The 26428-nt window shown below is 35.5% G+C and overlaps 1 protein-coding gene across 4 annotated transcripts in view; it reads right to left on the bottom strand.

Moving 5' to 3' along the window:
* The window catches only part of LOC122419168 (parathyroid hormone/parathyroid hormone-related peptide receptor-like), a 77279-nt gene that overhangs the window by 15753 nt on the left and 35098 nt on the right, over positions 1–26428 (bottom strand). For 3 of the 4 annotated variants that reach the window (XR_006262836.1, XM_043433485.1, XM_043433487.1), the window contains exons 2-4: positions 16339–16426; positions 7814–7904; positions 830–936 (exon numbers count right to left, since the gene is read on the bottom strand). Coding sequence is in view for 3 of the 4 variants with exons in the window: in XM_043433485.1 (XP_043289420.1) it covers positions 830–936; positions 7814–7904; positions 16339–16350 (210 nt within the window). In the remaining variant the exon portion in view is untranslated. Of the gene's footprint in view, positions 1–829; positions 937–7813; positions 7905–11233; positions 11304–16338; positions 16427–26428 lie in introns of those variants that run through there. The other variant, XM_043433486.1, reaches the window with a different exon arrangement.

Genomic DNA, 26428 nt, shown 5'->3' with positions numbered 1-26428 from the left:
AAATTTGCTTCAAGATTGCAGGGGGGGATTTTGTAGGACGTTTATTCCAGTTTTCAGAACTGCCCTTGAATTTTTTATGCGACCATTGGTTGCCAAAATATCGTCGATTAAAGACAAAAGGGTCCTTTTTGATTTAAAGTTCAACATTTCATCAAAAAATTATGGTACCGAGGTTTCAAAAAAAGCAAATTGAAGCTGAATAAACAAGATACCTGATCGATGCCATGGCTTAGTTGAAAAAAAATCTCCAAGCCCGTGAATAAAAAAAAAAAAATTTTCCTCATACTACATCTCAAAAATGCACAGAATCTGTAGCTCTGCGTCGTTTCTTGCCACAAGATCTTGAAACTAGAAACATGAAGCTTCAAAATGCTTTTTTTAAGACCTCGATACGACCATTTTTCACTGCGATACAGCATTCTGAAAAACCACTAAAAATTCGAAAAATTTGTTTGACCCTGCAATTTTTGTCGTTATCGTGTTTACGATAATGGCTATCAAAGAATATCGTTATTCTACAACAGAGTTTTTTAAAAATAGAAATATTTCGACACAGCGGTTATTTTGGAATAAAAATATTCGATTTGTCCGATTGGGGAACAGAGAATGAGCGAGGAAAAGGAAAGGAAATAACTGGTCGATATCCTTCGAGCGGAAACGAAGTTTATTGAGCATGATTATTTCTATTGGCTGTTGGCATTAAATGTACGTAGAGTGAGGCCGGATGTAAAGTGCTCTCGACAGTGATTCGATAATACAATCAACGAAGGAATTTAAAAACTTGGACTTGCCGTCGGATACATAAAATTTCCTTAGGTGAGATTCGTACCTGCAAGTCAAATCCTGCGATATAATGGGGGCAGGCTTGAACCGATATTTCCCCCGGAGCTGTGGAATGCCAGCAATGTATGCCATCCCAAGTCTCGGGACACCATCCTGCAAGAAGCAGTATTCATTTGAAGCTTTGTAGCGTTTCTCTCTGCATCCGGATTATCCTCGAATTGGCATAACTTAATATTTCCATCTTAGCGTAATAAAACCATTATCATGATTAACAACCCTTGGAAGGGAATTATGTTTTTCAATTGAAAAACGTAGGTAAAAAACGTTCATTATAAGATTCGAAAGTTTTCCAGTACTTTTTATTAGCAAGTGCTACTTTCAAACGTCACAATTTTCATAAATATAAACTCGTGGAGCTTTTTTTCTCGAGTGATATATTGTAATAATGAATGATACTCGAGACCGTCCGCTGTGAGCGTTTTCTTACGTTGTAACGGTGTAAATGTTTTCTGATGCTTTTTATGCCGCTGAGCAATATTAAAGAGCATTGAAAAAATTACTCCGGCGTGTTCAGTGTTCTCAATTACTCGTGATGTTGTCCAGAGTTTGAACGTCATTTTATTCAACTTTTACAGAAGTTTCTTAGGGGGACAATTTTTTCCTGGCTTCCATTGTAACCGGTAGTATGAGAAATTCTCGAACAAGTTTTGTATTTTTCCTTCCACTGAATAATAATGGTGCACGTAAAGCTTTTAGGAAGCTTCCACAGCAGTTTGTATACATTTTCTGGTGCGTGATTCCGCCCACCTACTTGGAGCGTGGGAAATACGCGTACGGAATTCTGCATAATATTGAACCTTTCACATTCTCAAGGGGGCGTTGACGACGACTCCGCGAGTACCAGGAACTTTGTAAAATGTAAATACGTAATGAAACAGTGCGGATCATATTCATCACCATGGATAATTAAATTGGAGAAATATTCTGAGAGTTTTTATATATAGATAAGGGTACGTGTGAAATTCTTGATCTTTTGTACCCGTTTTTCCGTTTTTCCAAGTCTTTAGGAATACCGCATGTTACTGCAGTTAACGAATCATCGTCAAACTTCTCCCTTAAGGTCGATCACCTACGACAGCCCCAACCAAAAGTTATGTACCGTCTGCATATTAAAAGGGTTGATAATTCGTTCGGATCGTAATCAATAACTTTATAAAGACCCTGCGTACGTACTCGGTGCCAGCAGATATAGTACAAATATCATTTGCTTTCGTAAAATTTATTCTAAAAGTATTTTTGATCTGACATCGCGAGTAAATTTTTAGACGCGGAACTATCCGGGCTACGCTTCAACCACGGGCTTCAACGCACAGAAAAGGTTGCCTATACAGACGACATTCGCTTGTTCGCTTGCAAAATATATCGTATGCAGCCTAAACCTTCGTACTTCTCGAGACTATATCTGTCAAACTAGATGGTCAATCACCTTGATTTTTTTTTCACAATTTTTATCTCGTTTTTTATAAACTTTCTAATTTTAGTACTAGTGGTAGAATTAATAATGTGCTGTTTGCCTATGCATGGTTCATATGTTATGTGTTAATTGAGTCAACTTCAATTACATATATCTCGGGTTCGGGATGGTGAAACTTGTTAAAATTTTATAGAGGTATTTTTCATATGTTAAACAATACGTATGCCAAATTTAAATAATTTCCTAATTTAACTGTCTCGTGGAGGAACCACCTTAATCGCTTTCATGTCAACGTGATACCTGATAAATGTATGTTTATAATTCGAGAGCATAAGCGTGTATGGATTAACTAAAAATACGTCGATACATAAACTGCTTTTCTTTTGAACCTTCGCATTACTTGTTTCATTGTGGCCTTTGATTTGTTTCTATTATTTTATTTTTTTTTTTGGTTATCGCATGCAAACGGCCGATACGAGCGGGTACTTTTATTACTAAATCTTCTGGTTAGAGCCATTAGAAACTTAGCAAAATTGTTTGCTGCTCAGCGATCGATGCGCGAGCTAGTGCATGGTGAAACGGTCACCCATTATCGTGCATTGTCTTCGTCCGAAATTGCGTTATTTGGAAGATCGCTGAAACCCCATACACCGACCACACATCCATCGCGGTCGCAGAAGTTTTCTTGTTGAATTTCGATTTAGAAATAATTTAAAAATATTCGAGATAATATAATCAGGATATGAAAAATAAAATGGTATAAAGCTTTGCGAGGGAACTGCTGATGACGGGAGGAAAGTCTTCAGTCCTGGGGCAACTGTAACTGGGTTGTTCGAGGGATGCAAATGCCAGCAACCTCAGGTATTTCCTGCTCGAACACACGTGGGAGGGAAAACGTGCTTCTCCCGTAAAAGCAGGGAGATGAATGAGTGCGGGTAAGTCTGAAGTGCAGCCATTCAGCGAACTGCCCCAGGACTACGAGATCCAGCGAGGGTTGAGTGAGTCTATAATCCAGTATAAATCCGGAGAAAATATCGCAAAAAGATTTGTTGAGGGGATAACGACCTGTTGATATTTGCGAAACTATAATAATGAGAGTTTGTTTTTTTTTGTAAAAAATGTGGGAAATCAGTTTTGGAAGCAATATCTTTAAAAAATAGGTAATAGAGATTCAAACGAAACCTGTCAATACTTCAAAACTCGCAGAGGGAATTGATCTTATTTCATCAAATTAGGGAAATGAATAATGAATCAAAACGATTATTTTCGGGAATGTTTTTGGATAGACGGAAATAAGTCACCATAGCGAACTTTCCGGTGTAGTTTCAAGAATATTTCAAGAATACAAAAACATTATTTTAATGTGAAAAATACTAATTTGTTCATGGTTTATACGCAAAGTCTTATTGTCGAAATTTCTCAGCTGTGTACAATGTGGAGCTCGTAACTATTGTTTGCAACGAAAATTCTAAAGTTTTTTTTTCTATTTTCATTTATTTTTCTTCCATATTCTTTCATATAAAAACCCAAAATTAATATCACTTCAACATGCTGTAAATGTAAAATTTTGCATTTTTTTCTGCTTTTTTGGATTATTATAGGTTCATATGGAAGGAAAATATATGAAAATGGAAAAAAAAAAATGGAATTTTCGTTGCAGACAATAATTACGATCTCCACAGCTAAAGAATTTCCACAATCGGACTTGGCTCACATTAAAAAAAATGTTTTTGTACTTTTGTAATATTCTTGACCGAAAAGTTCGCTATGGTCAGTTATTTCCGTCTATCCTAAAAACATTCCCGAAAACAATCGATTTTTTTTACTTTCTAAAGCAGGACCCCCCCTTAAGTTTGTTTATTTGAATGATTATTGCTGAAACGAGCGATTTCGTATTTCGATTTATGTTTGTGGATTTACGTACAAATTTATTGAAGCGAGTGCTCGGAGAATCCTTATTCGTACGATTGTATTTCTATAGAAATGACCCCTCGATATTTTCGCGTTTGGAAAGTCGTAGGTACCGGGTTTTACGGTTGCGCTACTCGTCAAGCGGTGTACGGTTCAATAATATTCCATGTATGCACGTGCAAACTCTTACAGGATAACGCCTCTTGTGCGAGTTCTCGTTTCTGCGGTATTGAATTCCGTGCAGTGAATTCGTCTCGAATTTGTTATATCAATGAAACTCACTGAAACTAGTAAGGAGGAAAAATAACGAGGGAATTCAAATAACATTTGAAAAGAACCACCCACCAGTTTTCGCATCGGTTTTAGATCCTTTTTCGGTTTGTGTAGATTCATTTCCGTTTGTGGATTTTCGCGAATCCGGTTTGAAATGTTTTTATTCACGAGAAATGATGATAAAAATTCCAGAGATGTGCAAAAGCTCGCGAGGATATGCGTTTTTTAAATTTCTGTTGTGAAAAATACCATAAATTCAATATTGCAGTAGCTTGACGACAAAAGATCATCGGTATGATTTTTTTTAACCATTGAAATGTACACTGCGAGCGTGATTATTTTCTTACCGTGAATTTCAATCGAGTGATTACTTCAACTGATTTTTGAAAGAGTTGTACTTAAAAATCGTTATAGATATTTTATGTGACAAAAGTGGTATAGACGGACTCGTTCACATTGATTTTTACTGTCAGTTGATGAAATGGCTTTGACACACGCTCTCCCCTCTTCCTTTACGGTGAAAAATGCTATTGCAATGAGACTGTGATATTCGATCCTGACAGGGCTAAAAACACAGCTGTTCAATTCTGAAGGGAGAAATTCTTACGACGATGGTAGAAAATTAGCACATTTTCATGGAAAAAAATCCAACATGTTCGTTCGTTCGTCGTATGTCTTCTCGCTGTGTAATAAGGTTCAACATACCCGTGATTATGTGAACAATGCAAAAAATTTTGCCAATTCCAATGGACGGTTTTTTCCAACTTGAAGAGCTCGTTTAAAGTACGTTTGTGAGAAACGCAAAATTTTGTTTTTTCTCGAAAACTTTTTAGATCGCCGAGGGGTTTTTATTGGCACTTGAACTCAAAATATTCTTGACCCAAAATACAGTAAATTCAAGGGGAAGAGATTAACTCTAGCAAAGCTCATCTGGGGATCTCTCATCGAGAAATTCTAAGAATTCTAAGAGTGTAAAAGAGAATTGTATAAGCTTGGGAAAACGTATCATTCGTAGAAACAGGGAAAACGCGTTATACTTGTACAATCATTTGTGGGTAATGCTCGTTGAAATCGTAATATTGTTTTTGGTAAAAAAAAAAAACAAAAAGTTTCGGAATCCTTTTTTTTTAAATAAAACTCGAGCGTGGGTTTATTCGTTGCATGGGCAAACTCGGTCTTTCCGAAGCTCATCCAAAGTATCTTATCGACAACAGTTTTCGACAACTTTGTTAACGGACTTACTCAATATTCGTACTGAGCTTTAGAGAATTTCCTGGAACGCTCAAATCTATGGCATCGTCCGTGTGTACGGTTTAAACTTATTGAAAGGAATGGCTTCTAAACGATAGTCTCAAACACGTTAACAATTTACTGCTGCTGGGAAAATCAAGTGGCACGATAAGAAGGCACACTAAATATTGTAGGGTAGGCTTACGCTGAGAATGTTGATTCGGGAAAATCCTTTCACTTCGTAGAATATTACTGAATATTTGAGAATTTATGTTCATCTCTTATCCTTTGGAAGCTTATTCGAACAGTATTTTGCACAGTCCGGGAACGTTTTAAGAGTTTTCCTTTTCGATTGTAAATGCACCAAGTTTATTTTTATAATTCAAAATTATTTTTACCGATTATTTTATCATGCGGGATATAAATAAGTACACAGTTGGCGGTATTGACGTTGAATGATTGTAAAAACCATTACAGTTCCGACGTTTCTTGTATCATGCCAACGGGGATTCTCGACAGTATTATAACAGACCTTAATCAATAGAAAATAGTGCCTGATGGAGCTTCATGATTAATCCTCCAAATTATGTCAAAAACTTTTCAAATTACTGTGCGTTTATTTAGAGATTTAATAAGAACAATAAAATATACTATTGATCACCACTCATTAGTGTTTTCTATATATACCATTTCGCATTGTAACAAGTTTGATTATCACAAGTAAAAATGTCCCGAGATATTCGATTTATTATGATTCGGTAAATCATCAATCTACCGAGTCTCTTGATATCTCAGGATTGAGTGAACCGATTTACTTGCAACAAAGACCAGTTGAAAGAGAAAAATCGAAAAAAAATCGTCACCAATTTTCAGATGTTTAACTGCAATGGTTTGTCCGTGAGAACGGTTTGAAAAACGCTATGACGTCATAAATCGATATATTCGCGTATATAAAAGTGCGGCAGGGCTCACGCTGCCTTTTCTTTTTTACATTTTTGTTTTTTTATCCTTCAATACCTCTCGTCGAGCCGCTACCGCCGTGCGTTTCTTGATACTCCATCGGTTATCGTCACTTTCATAGTGGACGGTTAGCGTTGTTGTTGGTATCTATCGGTAACTTTGGCCAGAGCAGAATTTCATTATAGTCGAAAATCAAGATCTGTCGGTGTTTCTCATACTGCAGTGGAAACGACGGCTATCGCGCTTTTGATAAGCCGCGTATGTATCACAATTTCAACGAGCAGAATCATCAAAAAGCTTTTTCAAAGCCAACCGCACCGGTAATGAGTGAAAAGTTTTCGGATTTTGGATCTTCCATACAAATCGAGTTTTTTAATACACGGTAGTAGGCATACCATTTCAGTGGCGTCAGCAATTTGAAAATTTTGCTGTTTTTTGCCTCCTGATAGGTACTAGTACCTTAATACAGTCCCTGAAAGATATTTCCGTGTTCGTCTTTATCATTCCAGCTTTGTACGTCTATGGGATTGCTAATAACTCGGATGTATTCTCATAATTACCTTATGACATTTTGATAGGGGTTCATGTACATAATGCATGCATATGAAATTGATGTGTCAAATAATTCAGTAGAGCTATGAACATGAAAATGTTTACTGACGAGATGCCTACGGCGACGTTATACTCGTTTATCATATTATTACAATCATTTTGTACTTGACAGCTGACTCCCCTTTTAAACTCGTTTTTGCATGACTTTTTTGATTGATTGAACGTTTATACAAAAATGATGTACCCAAACAATGGTGCAAAGTTTATAAATGATACGAAGCAATGTTTCGGATAAGATTTTTCTCGACGGATTTGAGTGAGTTTCAAGTTGGTACGTTTTAAGCAGCCTGTGCTTTAACTCGCTCGTTCAACCTGCTTTCTTGAGGTTTTTAATGGATAAATTAAAACAGAGGCAACTTGAACCGTGCCGATTTGAAATTCTACCATAGATTTTGGTAAGGGCATGCTTGATACGAGCTTTATTGTTTTGAGATTATGATCAGATGATAAGAATGGTTCCACTCGAAAGGTTAAATGTGTAGACTTATTACGTTTGTGAATGTAAATTATTAGGATGTACTGAGCATATATATGCATGGTTATGTATCAACATTATTGATATCAGCTCACCTGGAGCTTCGACGAGACCATCGTGGCAGCGCTGAGATTGAATCTTCAGCATTTCCTGTTGAATGCTCGGACTATTGAAATCGACGTTTTCCTGAAATCCGATGTTTGATACTATTATTTAAACGCCAGTATTTTATTTTGAGACATTCTTACATACTACTCACGAGATTAGTGTAAAAATAGTGCACAAATATGTGGGCAAAATGTGTTTCCTCATTTTTATTACTCTTAACAAGTTTCCTGACTTTTAAGGCGTCAAAATTTCTCCAGTATGAAAAATATTGTGCATTGACATTTACGAAATATCGTTCTTACAATGTTTCCAAACACGTGGGTAGCATCTCGTCGATTTTTGGGCTTTTATACAAGGCACGTGAACGTATACGCATATCTCGGTTTTTTACTTTTTATATCAATATTTGTTCTAACAACAATGAGAGTCTCGTTGAGGGTATCATAATGAGTACATGGAAACATGAACAATTTCAACGAATCTGTTCGAATGTGGATTTGCAGATATGTCGTATAACACATCGATCGTATCGAGCATATGTATTTTCCTGACTGCACTCAATTTTCGTAATATTGCGGAGCAAGCTTTCAAACAATGAACAATCAAATGATTCGACCATGTTTGTAATTCGTTACTGCTGTTCTCAATCATGAAACTATACATTTTTTGAACGTGCGAGTATTCTCTATTCTCAGTGAACATTCCACATGTGGAAATTGCATATGTCAGCTATATGGTGAGAAACTGACAATTCTGGAATGGTCTCATTCTTCTGTACTCATGATTGGAGCTATTCAAATATGATGAATTCTGTTTTTTTTTAAATATTTTAATTTTTAATAAAAGGTAAATTGAACTTAGCTGGTGCCATGATGGAATTTGCAATAAAAATTTAAAAAGAAAAAAGTTTGATTATTTGAAGTTTAAAGTTGAGTGCATCAGTTTATTCCAAGGAGCCACTCGAGTTGTTGTTAACATTCGAACTTCTTTATGTATGTCAACTGAAGAAATAAAAGAAAAATAAAGGTCAGACGGGGCTGCGGGGGGGGGGGGGGGGGAGCCAGAGCACAATTTTACTTTTTTAATCAATAAGTTTAGTGAATATATCATAGAATTCCAGCTCTTCGTTCGATGTTAATTGCATATGGAGATGTTCCCGGAATTCATTTGGATGTGAGGGCGTGTGGCCGATGGTTACGTTCATTCGATACACTTCTTATCAACTTTAGCTGTTGGCCGGTCCAATGTTTGCGGCGTTGTCACCTGTTGATGTGGCATAATTTCCGCCGGAATTTATGAGAACAGATTTTAGATGCGCGAACAGAAATATTGACGGATTGACGTCAATTAGCAGAGTTTCAATTTTATTTCAAGCTATAAGAATAATGAATATTGCAAAGATAAATATGAGGCATTGCAAGCCAGTCCGGCGGCGAATTTTTTGGTAATTATACGATTAAGTGGCTTTTTTTAAAAATTACTTCCCTTAAATTATTTTTTTAATTCTATTATTCGAACTGAATGCTGGTCGAATTTATTACTCGAATTCAGCAATAATGGACTGCATAAATATTATTTTTTTAGAATTATGATTTCATCGAGTCTTCATGGCACTATTAATCTTTTGGAAATTTTTACAGAAAACGCTCGTAGTCAATAAAAAAACTAAAGAAACGTGCTTCGTTTTTTAAGGTAGGAGTCGCGCGACAATCGATATTAGACGAACTCGTGATTTTTAAATTATATAATTTTTACGTGATAAACTTTCATATGGCTAAAGGATTTAATATTATAATATTAAAGATATAATTAAAGATACATATCTAGAAAGCAACTTCAAAAGCATGTCTTTGCTCTGTTTAAATACGGAGCTCGACGTACTTTGTTGTCATCATCGATTGAAGATGTATCGGTGCTTTGATATGGATTCTTATATCTGAGAAATTCTTTAATAACGTGATAGTCAGACGTTATGTTAAGAGATACAGAATAAAAGAATTGTTTTGAGAATTTGTTTGTCACAAGATAGTCGAGTCCAATACCGAAAGATTTTTGATTAATAATTCGCAATATGATACAGTTCCTGAACTATAGGGTATTCTATGTCGGCATTTCATATGAAAGTTATTAAAGAATTTAGATCATGTAAGAAGATTGATATTTGAGGGTAGAATTCGTAATTGAGGTGGCTTGGGCTATGCCGAGGGAACTTATAAAATATCAGGAAGAATATCGTGTTAGCTGGACGCTGTGATTGATTATTCAAAAAAGTTGTAAATAATTATCGTTTTGACAATTACTAGGTCGTAGAAGACGTGGAAAATCATATATTTTTACCACGAATAATGTAAAATGTTCCACACGAATCCATTTAGATGCGATAGAATCATAAGAGTTATTGAGCAGCTGAAACCTAGTTAAAAGTTAAATAAAACTAACTTAATTAGTCATTTTAACTTAATTCAAAGTTAAGTCCAGTGTAAAAAATTAGGAGTTATACGCAACGTCAGGTGCAAAAAAAAAATACTTAAAACACGGATTCCGAACTTCGTTGCGAATATTCGAATTATTAGAATGTAAAAATATCGAGAAATTCGGTTAAACTACACGATTACGGGTGCGTGGTTCTTTTTTCAATCCTGAATTACTTTTTCTTGCTCCCCTAGCCGAAAGTACGCACTTTCCGGCCGCATTTCAGGCCGGGAAGAGCATTTTTCGTGGCCGGCTGACTCGGCTAACTTCAGTGCGCTCTGACGATATTTTTGCGGCCGGTGATCCTTTCTTAAAAAATACTGTATTACACACCTAGGGAGGTAATATACTATTCCGTCCTCCGGGCCGAAAGTGTCAGCCTCGGCTTCGCCTCGGCCGACAATTACATGTGATCTGAGACTTTCCTTATTTTCCTGCCCTAGGTGTGTAATATACTATAACCGAACTAATAAAATGAATATGGTCGTCCGGAATAATGTTGTATTTTCAGATTCCAGGTTCATAGGAAAGTAGCACATATTCATATAAATTGTCAAGTATAGCGGGAAATATTCATATAGAAATTGTTAACTATCATGGGACTTTAAATCAAACATTTATCAGCGAATTGTTTATTTGTTCTAATAATATTGTTGTATTATTGTGTGATATTTTCGTGTGTGTTTTTTTACTTTTTGTTTATGTTTTTAATGCCCGCCCCGACCAGCAAAACCTCGGCTTCGCCTCGGTCCTGCAAAGGTCGGACGGGCGCCTATTGAACGTACTTTCGGCTACGGGATCAAGAAAAATAGTATACAACCCACGGCCCTAATGTTAGATGCCCTGGCATGTGCTATATGAAGGCCGAGGCGAAATAGTAGAAATAACAAGGCGGATTATAACATGACGATCATTTTAATACAAAATTCACATACATTGTGCACCAGTGTAGGGATCAGACCCGGGCATGCTCTACTTGATTGTAATCTCCAAATTTATTTTCGCGTGATTTCAATCGCGCAAAAATAAATTTGCGAATTGGTATATACTTAGGCACAAAGTGTTCACCGTCGGCGTGGGATACCTTAAACATAAAAATATGTTGAAAAAAAAAATTTCATTCAACAACAAAAGATTGGAAAATTATGGGACAAGGTTTGCTACGCGCAGGGACTTTCAGCTTTAATATTCTCTCGGCTATTTTTTTAACTTTAAAAAATTTTTTAATTTTTATATAGCACGTGACACATTGCAGAGAAAATTTGAGTGATAAACCGCGTAGATGATTTTCGATGAGTCTCAAGGCTTCAGCATATGTCGCATGTGGTAGAAAAAATTATCGCTCGAAAAATAGTTGGCCATTCGTCACAATGAATATGCGATAGTATAGGTAAATTTGATTATCAGGTTTGTCGTGAAGGGGATCGACTCCCGAAGAGTGGAGGGTTTCGGATCATTGATGTGTGAAAACGGATTCGTCCCTGTTGAACCCTTCGTGCATCCAATTTGTTGATTAAGCAAACACTGAAACGTTGCCACGCCTCGAAGTTATGATCCATGAAATAAAAGCTAGTTGATAGTCTCAGTCGAAGCTGATTTGATGAACTCAGCCTCACGAAACGTATATTGCTAGTTTTATAAACTTGTCTGTAGCTAAGTGACTCCACCATCGTGTAAAATTTTTCAAGCTGCAAAATTAGATTCATCTTCGCTCACGAGACAGGTCAGACATTAAATACGGACGATCATAATTCAATTAGCTACCAAGTTTAAAAATTAAAGTGCTAAGCTTCGTTGGAAAAGTTGATCATCCATTATGCATGATACAGATTCAGAAAGGCACTTTCCTCAAGCAGAAAATCATTTTACGATTAATATAAGTCTACGCGAATCTACGTAAAAAGTTCTTCGATCTTGAACTTGTTGGAGACGTCGACTGAAGTCAACAGCACGCTAGATTTATTAATGGTCTCTCTGGCACTGTTAAGCCACCAATAATATAGCACTTAGGCATACAGCGATAGATTCTCTGGCAACTCGTTGAGTCGGAGGTTGTTCATCCAAATTTCCGAATGCGCCAAAATTTGACAATCAAAAAATCACGATTTTTTAAGGCAGCTACTCAGTAACCGAACTAGTCATAAAAATATTAGACCACCGTTTGACCTGAATAGTAATATGTCTGTCAACTTCGCTTTTTTCTTATTATGCAGGTGCGTTTATGTGTATTCAAAAACAGATCATATGTCATTGACAGTTCATCAGCTGCATGGAATACATTAGTTCTTAAAAGAAAAAGACTTAGCGTTTATAGGAAAATATTTATGGAAATAAAAGAGTACTTCTCAATTTGTTTGTAAATTTATTATATTAATAGTCATTCTGACTCATATACATTTAGCAAAAAAAAATTTCGGACGTGTTTGCCAGTCTGCACATACATTGCTGATACGTACATTCAAATTTCAAATTACGCGCACATAACCTCGAATATGAGACGTTGCAACATCTCTAGTGACGGTCTGGAAAGAAGAGAGTGTCATACCTTATTTTAGTAATTACTCCTGTCATATGTCACCTTCGATAAATTTTAAGCCGGATAAATGATTGGAAATATTTCATCTTTCTACTGTTCAAATTTTGTTCCATCCGATATTCATCAATAACGGAGATATGGCGAAAAATGTACAGCTACTCCGTGATTTCTCATAAAGAAGCCATGTTAACGTGGCTTGTCGAGGCAGAAAAGAAATTACAGATATTTCGCGTTACAACCCACCGCGGGCCTCAAAAATTTGTACCAATGAATTTACATCATAATTAAAAATTCTGTAAAGTTTCATATTTTTCTGTCCATTAATACTATTTTTTTCTTAACTTCCTTAAAAGATGTTATAAAATAAAGAAACTTGCTTTTTGATAAATCGTTCATTCCTTGAATTGAGTATTATCATTATCGATTGGTATTGATAGTGAAGAGTCACACTGTCTTTGACTAGTTCAGATATATATATAGAAGTATAAATGTAAAAAAGGAACAAACAAAATGAAGAAGTTTGCTTACTCGGAGACAGTTGTTTTCCGACGAACGGTGAAAAAGGACGTAGGAATTTGCATCGTCAGGATATTCAATCAGTTTATCTAATATCGATATTTTGAGTTATAGTTACGTCTTCATTCTTAAAATTGTATTCAAATTACCAAAAAAGAAAAAGATTTCTTAACGTGATGAAATTTACATCTGTGTGGTTGATAATGAACGAGTGATGGAGATGAGTTAACGGATAACGCTCTTTCATTCACTTGAATTACAGTTAACCAAGATTTCGTCAGGTAATCTAATAAAACTTTTCCTTTCTTTATAATTTAGATTTCTATTGAAGCAATCTTTTTGTATGTATTTGTGTGTGATAAACTTTATTCTCTATTTGATTGCTCGCTCGCGTTTTTCTCTAATTCAATTAATCTCGCAAGGATATTCCTCCTGAAAACTATCACATCGATTACCTCAATTCTATAGTTATGGCTCATCAATCAATTCTCAAACTCGAGTAAGATACATTACATCATTATCGCACACGAGTCTCACAGAAGATCTCTTCTCTTGTAGTCTTGCTCGGGATCAACTATCATATTTTTCATAGCTATGTGACGATGAAGATTTTTTTTTCCCGTTTTCAATATCAATGTGCTCAAAATGTCCAAAAACATCAAAAAATCATATCTAGAAAAGATGTCCGGATGTGCGTGCGTGCGTGCGTGCGTGTGTGTTATGGGACTGCAAAATTAAAACGCTTATAACTCGAAAACGATTTGAAATACAGGGCTACCGTTTTGCATATATATGTTAATCTGAACAAGCTCTTCATTCTCTGATAATTTTGTCAGAATTTGAAAAAAAATACGAATCCTACGACGTTTTGAAATTTTTTAAAAAAGGGCGTCGACGCTCTAACTTCCGGAAATTTTAAGATTTATTACTAATTTTTTTTTTTATAAATAGATTATCAGAATAGGAAGGTTGGTATTGAATTTGGGAAATATCGGTTGAGCGGTTTAAATTTTATAATTTTTGAAATTTTACGAAAATGAGTTTTTTTAAAAATCCGCTTTAATTTTTGCAAATTAATTTGGTAAAGTTAAAAGTCGATAAATAAGTTAAAATTTTATTAAAAAAAAAAAATTAAAATCAACAAATTGCTCTCTCAAACAACAAATTGCTTTTAGAGCAATGCTCAAAGCTTCCTCTATGAGGAAATATAGCACCTCATAGAGTAAGTTTTGAGCACCGTGCATCTTGACTATTTTGAAGAAGCAATTTGCAAATTTTTTTCAACTTAATCACTGAATCCTAATCAAATTCTTATTGCATTTCAGAAATCATAAATTTCCTTGCACAACAAGGGGTTCGTTTTAACAACGATCAATTTGTCGAAGCGTAAATTATCATGAATATTTACAGTATATTGTGTAAGAATCACAAATACTCGACATTAAACCACATTTTCTTTAATGAGACGATAATAATTTGATACCAATACTTCTCGAGTTGGACTACATGCGAATACCTCAGACAGTTCGAATTAATGGCACAAAAATTAGAAAGAAGTTATTTGAAAAAAGGGATGAGCGAAGTTAAGCCGTAAAATGAGAGAACGTTAAAAATGAAATTATAAAAAAAGAAAAACGGGGTAACAGGGAGGTCTTATTATGTAAAGTAAAAATCTGAAAAGACATACTGGAATCAATGAATACTTTTCAAGATCGACGTAAAAAAAAATAAAAAGACATTAGTTATTTCGAAAATGAGGTTGTTCCATGTTGGGACGTTCCGAAGGGGAACTACACGAACTGAATATTTTCCATGGATACTGTGATGAGATTGTAAATCCTTCTAAGATATTCCCATTTCCTGGCCTCTTATATCGCATATACACATATACCTCTAGAATGTGACAATCTTATCAGATCAAATCCCCCCAACAAAATGGCAATTCGGCTGAGGATCTCAGCGTATTTGGTCCTGACAAATAGAGAAATCTAGCGAACCGTGTATGTGCAGATAGATGGAAGAATATTGATCCGAAATATGTAGAGAACAATAAATAAATAAAATATGCTCGGGGACGTTTGTCACTTCAATGAGAGTGTTTCTTTATCCATCAGTGAATGTCAATACAAAATTTGAGTAAATATATCATGAAAATCGAATCTGCATTTTCATATGCAGATTCTTAAATGTTGGTCCTTATTCAAGTGCAGAATTAGGAAATCCATGAGAACGTTTTTCTTGCAGCGTGAAAATTTCAAAACTTTGGACGACATCTCTAATGAAATAAAATATAAAAAGTATTTTGATGATTTAATGTTTTCGGTTTCCCTCAATGATGGAATTATTTTTGGTATTTTAGCGAGTATTTTTCAGTCGATTTTATTTTTATTTTTACTCCAGATTCAAAATTATCTCTTACTATTCCGATAGCAAAAGTGAGACTGTAGAGTGCGGTTATTTTATTGAAAATCGATAATATTTAACCTTATATATACACGAGATGAAAGTGAATGGTGGAATAATTGCGACAAAAAATAGACACTCATTTCTTTAAAGGAGAATAATGCACGACGTATGAATAGAGAACCACGGGTCATTGCTCGATCACATCTCGTTTCACAGCCAATGAATTTTTCAACTGATAAAAAGAAAAAGAAAAAATCCACGTTAAGAACTAATTTATAAATGTACTCGACGTCTCCCTCAGAATTACCGATAAAAGAAAATAGAAAGATGTAGGAAGGAAGATCCTTGAACTTATAATTCTGTACTCGTTCATTGTGAAAAGCTGCTCGTTCATTCATAAGGACATTCATCGACTTTTTTTTGGTTCAATCTATACATATGGCTCAACGTGCATGACATTAAAAGTATGTGGAAAATATGCATTTTTTACCTTTTCACACCCACCAAACATTTCCAAAAATTCATATACAAAATATGTGCAATTGTAGTGAAAAAGTTGTTTATATATATTGATGCACTTACGTGAGTAGCCATGCTGCTAGTTGAAGGTCTTCAAGTTTTGACGTTAGTGGAGGTATTGCTCTCTCAACGATTGAGGTATTCTGGAAACCTGCGAATCAAAATAAAAATCATTTTCAAACACAGAGTTTTTTTAATAGACGATTTCGATTGAACTTATTTTCTTAAGGAAGTTGAGGCATTAGAATGAAAATGATGTCACCGCTTTTAAACCGATTGCATCTTATAAAGTGAAGTGTAAAAAAAAATCAGTTAAATTTTCAGACAGTTTAGGAGCGTCGTTGCTGAGAAAAATCAATAACAATTTGGGCCAAATAACATGTAATCTTATGGAAGTCAAGACACATTCAGTGATATGTCCGTTAAAAATGATGCTAAAAATATGAAATTTTTTGGGCAACATGAGCAAGGCTTGCCGAATAATGTCAATTTTTTTCAGATTTATTAGGAGATTTGCTGAGATTATATTAATAATAATCTGTTTTCCGTGCAGTTTTTTGAGGCTAGGATCGTCACTGTTCGTGTTTTCGACTGAGCTTTCATCAGTTTTTCGTCTTTTTATCCCCAACTTTTCTTTAAAGTGTATCCAACATTGCCAAACTGTAAACTGACCTAACTTTTGAAAGGTACAGGTCATCACTTTTGGGTAAAAAAAATGACTGTACAGCCTCAACTTCCTTAAAGCGAGTTCCCTTCATTTAAGTTTTGAAATCGCGCATCCATAGATTATGGTCGAAGTATGGATTCTATTTTATGCCATGGATAAACTTTTAAATAATTTCGAACGAAGTTCGAGATGGTAGGTATAATTGTGAGAAATGTACACTCGAAAATACTTTGTTGTGCTGAAAATTACCTGGAAGTAAACGAATATTTTCATTGACGTCATTTTCCGCGAATTCCAATGAAATAAACTTATAAATGGAGCCCATTGAATAGGGATTCGATTCAGCTCACTGAAGCCCGGTCAGCGTTGATCCATAATTGTTGATTGGCTCATTATAAATTGAGATTTTAAAAAGAAATGAAAGCTACGTATCGGGAGTTTCGTCAACTTCTACATTTTTCGAAATAGCGATTTTCTGATTTTACGATAATACTCCAACGTTAAGTTCCATCGCTCGATTATGATAGTCGAGGTAATGGAATCAGAAGTTCGGCGCTCATGCGGTAAATAGTCCATTTAACGGTATACCGCGTTCCCATTACACGAGTTTTAATAGTTTATTGGAATATCGATGCGATGTTAAGTCTCTGATGATTGATTCAAGCCGATACAGTCAAAAGATTCACGAACCTTTTGGTCACAGAGGCAATCCATAAAACTAATTTATTATGGATTCATAAAACCGAAGTTTTCGAGAGACTAGGAAAAGAAAAATTGAGTTAAAAACTAGTCAGCGTGTCAGGCACCGGAGCCGGTGATACGCTCCACCGATCTTTCATCACCGATCGACAGAGTCATAGCGCGGAATGCAGCTCAAAGAGTTGACGAGCTTCTAAAATATTTTGATATTTATTACTCTGGCATGTGGCGGAAAATAACAACGGAAAATCGTTGTTTTATTCGGAAATGGTACTCACATGCGGAAAATCAAGTGGCCACGCAGAAGTGATCGAGGCAGAAGCCTTAACTGACGCTCAATTAAATTGAGTTAGTAATTTAACGTTAAAAGCCCCATGTATAGAGTCGAGGCAATAATTGGATAGGACTTTCATTGAAATCACGATACGGCAAATTCATCAATGGGCAATGGGGGTAGTGCCAGAAACCGTTGTCAGACATTGGTGGCGACACGGCACTCCCTTGTTTGTCATTTCATTAGTTGGGTATTAGCAGGTCAACGAGGTCGATGTCGACCTCCCCTTGTTCTCTTCATACGTTGTTATTTGACGTTATCGACGATGTCGGTGGATCCTTCTTTTCGCCCATCGCCACGAAACCTTGGCACTTCTGTATGTCTTCACCCCCTCATTCTTGCTGAGACCGTTAGTTTATTAGGTTATAATTATTAGTTTATTCGAGATAATTATCGACGACGATCTATCACAAACTTTAGACTCGTTTCTCCCTTGATACTGCTCGCACGTCTTTGCATTCTGCATTTATACCAACTTACCACCTTCGTGCATATGATTTTTGCTGCTCATTTCGTGACTTTGGTACATCACTTGAGAATGACTAAAATTGCGAACAGCTGAAGTCTCGAGTTTATAAACCTCGAATGATTATATGTAGACAGATCAATTCGACTAGAGCTTCGAATGTTGAAAATAAATAAAGTAGAAACCTCAAGGTTCGAAGCACATTTACATAAAAAATAAAATGTAACAATCGCCCATGTAACATCGCTCGAAAAATTAACTTTTGATTTTTTTGCTATCCTCACTGTAAAAAATGTTATGAAATTTACAATACACTTTTACTATACAGCGGTGTATGAATTTTACAAACTGGGTATATGAAATGAAAATTAATATACTTGTGTGGTAAATTTAAAACAGTATTCTACATTCCTATAACTGGTATGAAATTTACAATACATGATATTCAATATTCAAAACGGGTTTGAGAATTTTTCGAACTAGTGATGTAATATCCCATATTGTCAATTGGAAATTACAACATTTGTATATGAATCCACCTGTCGGAAACAAAACATTGAAAATACAGTACAACTTTGAAATTTATTTGCAGGTGTTTGGGAAATTATATACATATGAAGTTGAATTTCAGGATATGCGCGATTTGTGGTTCCAACAATGACCTTTTAAAAATGCTAAACGAGAATAAGAGACAAAACTTAATATACACGGTCAAAAATGATATTATGAACTCCTCAATAGATTTGCCATACATTTTTTTTGTAATTTGTTACACCGCAAACCCCTAGGTTCAGAGTTTTAAAAATATTGAGGAGATTTCAGAATTTGACTGCCACCATATTGATACCGTCATTTCGAATTTTAAAAATCTGATGCCGGATTCGTAATCAAGTTTTTAATCCTTTCAGTCCCGACTTTTTTTATAGTAACGCAATTTTCGTCGATTTCTGAACTTGATGTCAAATTTTCAAAATTCGTAACTTCAAAAATAGATTTACGCTCATAACAATAAATACTTGGGAGTTTCCGAGGATGCTGCATAATTATGAATTCGATGCTAGTTTTCTGAATATTCTAAGTGGCGGTCAAAAAAAGAAGAAAGTGGATCTATGCCCATAAAAGTGATTACTCTAGGGTTTTTGTTATTGACAATTACAAATCCTGTCAGTTTTTACTCCAATTCGCATACAAATTCGTAGTTCCCAAGATCATCCACGGAGAGCAGTTTGTTGTTTTTTTTTCTTTCAAATAAAAAACTATGTAAACCAGATTTGTGAATAGTGACCCCGTAAAAGTAACAAATTTCAGGCCAATTGGATCCATTTTCGGCTGGGGGTCGAAACAGCGAACGATCAAAATACCGAACAAGCATTCTGTATATCTATATATGCATATATAGATATTGCATATATAAAAATTGGTATCCGAAAGTTTTTGGGGTCGCTGACTACGAATCCGATTACAGATTTTCAAAATTGTCTAAATTAAAAATGGCGGATTTAATGACAGACTACTTGTTTGAAAATGGGGGTGGGGGTCGAAACAGCGAACTTCCTATACATGTATATTAATTTTCATACAGAAATTTTTTACAGTGCTATATTCTGGTCTGTCTATAAAACAACTACTCTCCATTTTGAATTCGAAAATATGAACTTTTGACATTCGTATGGTCTGTTAAAATTACATTCGAAATGAGAACTATCGAAATATGTGTATTTTCGAGCTAATACAAATTCAAAGAAGGAATATTCGATTAAACACAATCTGCTAAATAGTCGGTCGGAGATAAGAATATTTCAAATTACTTATTTTTCTCCAATCTGATATTACAATTTTTGAAATTTCGAAATGTCGACCGTTCTACAATTTAGTTATTTGACATATTGAACCCTGCCCATTTCTTTTAAGCACACGTGTATCAAAGCTTTAAAGGGCTCTTAACGTTCACTACGGTGTGTACGTGTGTGTGCGGGCGCGCACGCGCATGTGTTCGTATGGGTATATGTGCACTGTATGCAGTATTAGCGGGATCGTTACACCACTAATAAAAAAAAAGAGTATTCACAGCACGTGAAACTTCACCATCACCATCACGTACGAACTTCGGATCGGATTTCGCACGTGCATCTTTTATGGTTCTAATAAATTCGAACGGAGGAAAATTCAAAAATTTGAGTATTTAATTAGGGTTCGATAACATTGTAAAATAAGCTAAGCTCGTCCATAACAGAAATCTAAAAGAAAAAAGAAAAAAATGAGGGGGTTGGTCTTCGTGTGTGAATCGATAGTCGCCGGATCAGCCTGGAAGATTTCTTGCGTGAAAAAGTCTGGACTCGTTGGGTGATTTATAAATTTCAAACATTTTTCAGTGACAGTTTCAAATTTTTCGACAAATTATTTTGTTTGCAGATGCATTTGATTACATTAAAATTTTTCACATTACAGCCGCTGGATAAACAAATAGAATAAACAAAATTAATTTTTTTCACGAAAGTGCACCGTCATTATATGGATGATATTCTCTCTTCCTAGTGTATTTCGATATTCCATCTGATACCGTAGCTACGAACAATCATTTTCGTTTCTACCAATTTTATTCCAATTAAATTTCTCACAGTTGTATCAGGTACACGAACAGGAATTTGAGGGAAGTAATAAATCCTTCTCGAAAATAATGAACGATCATTTCTATGAATGTAGCTACTAGAATATGTATTATTTTTGTATGCATAATGTTTCGAAGATGATTTTGCGAATAGAATGTATTTACTGCGAACCCTATTCTACGATAATGCCGATCACGTTTGGCACTTTTGGCAGTAAATGCAGCTACTTGCTGCTGCGGAGTCCATACATATCCGAAGACGAAATAACAAAATATGCACGTGCTGGTATTTTCGTTTTTATCATTGATTTCTCAATGGACCTCGTATATTTGCGACAAGTGTTCGGAGCATTCACTTATCCGGTGTCTATGGAATGGCTAAAAAAAGGTCCTTTTTTCCTATAAACATTTGAGGGTAATTTAACCTTTAAAGGACGGATCTGGTCGAAATATTGACGACTAGTTTGGTCGGGCACTCCGCTTGAAAAATTAATCGATATTATGCACAAATTTCGTCTATAAAAAGATCGATTTCAAAGTGAATCCCCCCTTAAAAGGACGGGGATTTTTTTTGACCTTTTAACCTTTTGAGGTTAAACGGATTTTGATCTTCTTTGGTTTGCCGAACAAAACGTCCTTATGTAGAGACAGATATTTGCAAAAATAGGGGATCTAGAGATGCGGCCGTGTCTTGACGTCGAGTTTTAAAAAGGCATGGCAAAACGTGCAGTGTATCTATACTCGAGATTGGCCGATTTTAATAAATTACAGCACGTCGTTCGGTCTGACCTAGTTTTTAGTCATTTCGACGATATGTTTCATGGAAAGAGAGTAAAAATAATTGGCAATGGAGGGTGAAGATTATTTTTTTTTAAACCAATTATGGTGGATCTCCATTGTGTAAAGAATTCTTATCAAATTCACATGGATAGAGAAATAATTAGATAAGATTAAAAAAAGACTTTCTATCTGACTTGTTAAGTGGTTTGCATGTAGCCATCATGTTTTTTAATGATCCTCCATAGTTGAATACGCCAGTAGGGCGATTTCTTACATTGCAGTTTTGAGATTGAACGTCGATCCTCTTTACCCGCATCTTTTCATCAACCTCGTGTACTGCGTTTTTTTTCTATTTTAGAAATGAAGAATCTATTGGCATTTTTTTATCTATAAATATTCAAGGCTCGATGTACGTGAAACGTAGTATTATTTTCTCACGTCAATCGTTGTAAAGGATGAAAGGAAAAGAACTTTTCAGCCGTTGTACGGACTGCTGATTTCTACGTTTTATATTTCTTTGAGACTTATTTGAACAGTGTTTTTCAAGCGTAAAGCTGTCGAATGTAAAGGTCGGTGGCCTATTTTAAGGGTTGTCAGAATTCGTTTCAACGCTGGTTTTGAAGGCACGACGTTATCAAACTGCTGATTCTTTCTTTGAGTCTCAGGGCAGTGAAAAATCATCGTATTCTTTTCGACGTCTGCTCGTGAAAATTCTCAATTCTTATCTCACAAATGTTTTAACGAGGTATTCGCTGGCTCCCGAGCTGCTGGCCACATCTCAGCGGAGATGCAATGGATTTTTTTTTCTCATTCAATCACCATCGAAAGGGACTTGTTCTGTTGAGCCAATCTCATTGCATGCAGAATTTATTATCAGTGCGAACCCTTTTTTTTTTGATAAGTAATATTCCCAGAATAACCTTGATACCGGAAAAATTGAGCCATTTCAAATGGCTTTAAGAAAGTTTAAGCAAATGAAATTCCCCTAGGAAAAAAAAGGTTGGGACAAGTACATTGATGGTCCCTCGTTTGCTGATAATTCCATCGATAAAAAAAAAACTTAAAAAAAAAATTTTTTAACAAATTGTCAAAAAAATTATTTTATAAAAAAAAATACAGAACAATTCGAAAAAAATTTCACAAATCTTGAAAAAACATTATGTTTAAAAAAAAACTATTCTGTATCTATTTTTTTAAGTGTCAAAAGTATCAAATAACAAGTAAAAAATAAAAAACCGAAAAATCGCGCTTGAAATAATTTTGTATCTTATAAATTATTATATAAAAAACTATTCTGTATCTATTTTTTTAAGTGTCAAAAGTATCAAATAACAAGTAAAAAATAAAAAACCGAAAAATCGCGCTTGAAATAATTTCTATCTTATTAAATTGGTCTAAGAAGCTTTTAAATCCAAAAAAATCACATGCAAGCTAGTCATTTCTTACTCTATGGTGGCAGAGGCTTATAAGAAAATCGATTCTTTTCAGACTTTCAGGAGCTGCTGATATTATTCACAATATTCGACGTCGATTGGATCGATACAAATTATGTTTAAATATGAGTTAAAAGTACTTGTCCGGCCCATCACTATTCATTCAAATAAAAATCAATCATAAACAAACGAAATTGTACTGCAGCATCCGATTAAAAATTTATTGAAATGCGATGCATTATTAGTTTAATGTTTTTAATAATAGTATAGGTTCGTTATGCCGAATGAAATTCGTTCGCTGGAAAAAGTGAAAAGTAAAAATTGCCATCATTGCAATACAAACTGGGGAGTTATTTTGGAAGTTTGAACATATTTAATGTGCAAAATGTTTTTTATTTATCGATGCACAATAACATTCCTTGTATATTACAGGACAATTCGTTTCCATTCTTATTAAATTAGTGCAATTAAGGGAAAATTACTTGAAGATAACTCTCTAAATTCCCTCTGCATGAATATTTGTGCTCCATCAGTTCTAAAAAAGCCTTGATTTTTATTTGAATAATAGTATATTACCACCCTAGGCCCGAAAGTTGGATTTCCTGGCATGTGCTATATGAAGGCCGAGGCGAAGCCGAGGCCTTCACGTCGCACATGCCAGGGCATCTAACATTTGGGCCGTGGGTTGTATACTATTTTTCTTGATCCCGTAGCCGAAAGTACGTTCAATAATTACTAGCAATTGCGAGGAGGGGGGGGGGGGGGGGGGGGTGCCCGCCCGACTTTTGCAGGACCGAGGCGAAGCCGAGGTTTTGCTGGTCGGGGCGGGCATTAAAAACATAAACAAAAAGTAAAAAAACACACACAAAATATTACACAATGATACAACAATATTATTAGTACAAATAAATAATTCGTTGATACATGTCTGATTCAAAGTCCCATTATAGTTAACAATTTTTATATATGAATATTTCCCGCTATACTTGACAATTTATATGAATATGTGCTTTCCTATGAACCTGGAATTTGGAAATACAACATTATTCCGGACGACCATATTCATTTTATTAGTTCGGTTACATTATTTTCTGTTTTCGCATCTGAACGAACAAATGTATGTTATTCGTCCGGGTTTATGGCAGTATAGCGCATAACATGAATGATAAAAGCTACGCTATACGCGCCCGCTTGAAGCAAATAATAATGATGCTTGGCAACGAATAAACAAAATCATGGCAACGAATACAGGCTTCACATTCATATATCGAAATGTTAAAGGATCACCGGCCGCAAAAATATCGTCAGAGCACACTGAAGTTAGCCGAGTTAGCCGGCCACGAAAAATGCTCTTCCCGGCCTGAAATGCGGCCGGAAAGTGCGTACTTTCGGCTAGGGGAGCAAGAAAACAATTTTAATGGAAAGTGATGGGCCGGATAAGTACTTTTTCAGCCCTCCGGGCGGAAAGTGGCAACTTTCGGCCCGCTGCGCGGGCCGAAGTTGCCGCATTCCGCCTGCGTCGGACAGAAAAATCGTATACACTCCACGGGAGTGAAATTAGACCACCTCAAACCGCGGGCAGAATTGTCACCCGAGCCGAAGGCGAAGTAGTCTACTTTCCCTCCCTAGGTGTGTAATATACTATTAATTCATATTTAAACATAATTTGTATCGATCCAATCGACGTCGAATATTGTGCATAATATCAGCAGCTCCTGAAAGTCTGAAAAGAATCGATTTTCTTATAAGCCTCTGCCACCATAGAGTAAGAAATGACTAGCTTGCATGTGATTTTTTTGGATTTAAAAGCTTCTTAGACCAATTTAATAATGTCAAAATTTGGAGTTACTCATAAATTACTTGTCCTTCGATTGATATCATAAATTTTAGTGCTGCACGTAACTCAAATGGTAACTTTTTTCAATTGATTAGAAAATACTTGGCCTCGAATTGATATAATAAATTTTAATGCTGCACGTAAATTAGATGGAATTTTTTTAAATTGATTTAGTTAAGCAAATGAAATGAATTGGGTCACTTCGTATTCGTTACCGAATTGAATCCTCAATTTGTTTTGTTATAGGTGAAAAAAGTACTGCCATCTTTTATCATGAATGCGAGTCCAATGAATTCTGATTATTTTTTTTTTTAATTTTTCTCCACTTAGACACAATCAACGGATATGTACTTCGCGAAGTCGATATTTCTCTACACCAATTTAGAACTGAGGGTGAAATACGTTATAGTCGTTTTTTTTTCTCGTGATTGAGCCAATTCCATAGCCAAGTTCTAAAATTGCTCCCCTTCGACAGAGTTTGTTACTGAGACGTGAACTCCCAGAAGTTCAATGAAGCTTCAAGTGACCGTAGAAGCCCCAGCAGTCGTTTTTTATATACGCTGCAGATTGCGACTCCGTGATCTCAATCCCACACTCGTCATTCGCGAACATTCAGACACACGTTTCATCGCCAATCGAGCCGGATATGGTTGAAAATTTATCTCGCAATCTTCGAGGTGTTCAATAGCGGTTTCGTCTCACCTCGCCTCTCTCTTCTTTGATATTCTTTTGAGAACCGATGTCGAAGGTTATTCTGCTTTTTGTAAGCATGCTACAAAACTAGAGTCAACAGATTTAACCTTAGAAAAATTAGGGTGAGCGAATTTTTGACTTCGGTGTCCTTATTCGTTTTGCTTTCAGCATTAATCAAGTTGATGGGTCTACTCAGCCGTGTATAATGAAGAATGGTACCAAAAGTGAAATTATTTTTAATCTCGTTACTTTGTGAGAGGGTGACGCGGATTGTTAGAAATCCTGAAGACCGATTATTCGAGTCATTACTCCAAAATCGATTTCTGGATAACAGCATTTGGACATGCGTGTATTTATTGTTGGAAACATAAAAGAAAGTCATTCAGGGCAGGGAAGTAGGTTTGTGATTCCTGATCCTCGATGTGCCAGCCTCAAATGCGAATTTCAGAAACGAAAGTCACGCTCTTAATCATTGCAAGAGTAAATACTTTTTCTCCAAATTAAAGCTCTACAGCAAATATTGATCTTTCAAATGAAAGCTTTTCTGAAAAAGTATTTCTTCTTCAACTACTTTTTTTACGTAGTTATTCAAATAAAAACGCCGAAATGATGCTTTCATTCGTTGTTCAAATTATC

This window comes from Venturia canescens, chromosome 1 (genome assembly GCF_019457755.1).
Source record: "Venturia canescens isolate UGA chromosome 1, ASM1945775v1, whole genome shotgun sequence".
Lineage (NCBI taxonomy): Eukaryota > Metazoa > Arthropoda > Insecta > Hymenoptera > Ichneumonidae > Venturia > Venturia canescens.
Note: the sequence above shows the minus strand (reverse complement) of the source record. Positions and strands in the feature narration are given on the sequence as shown.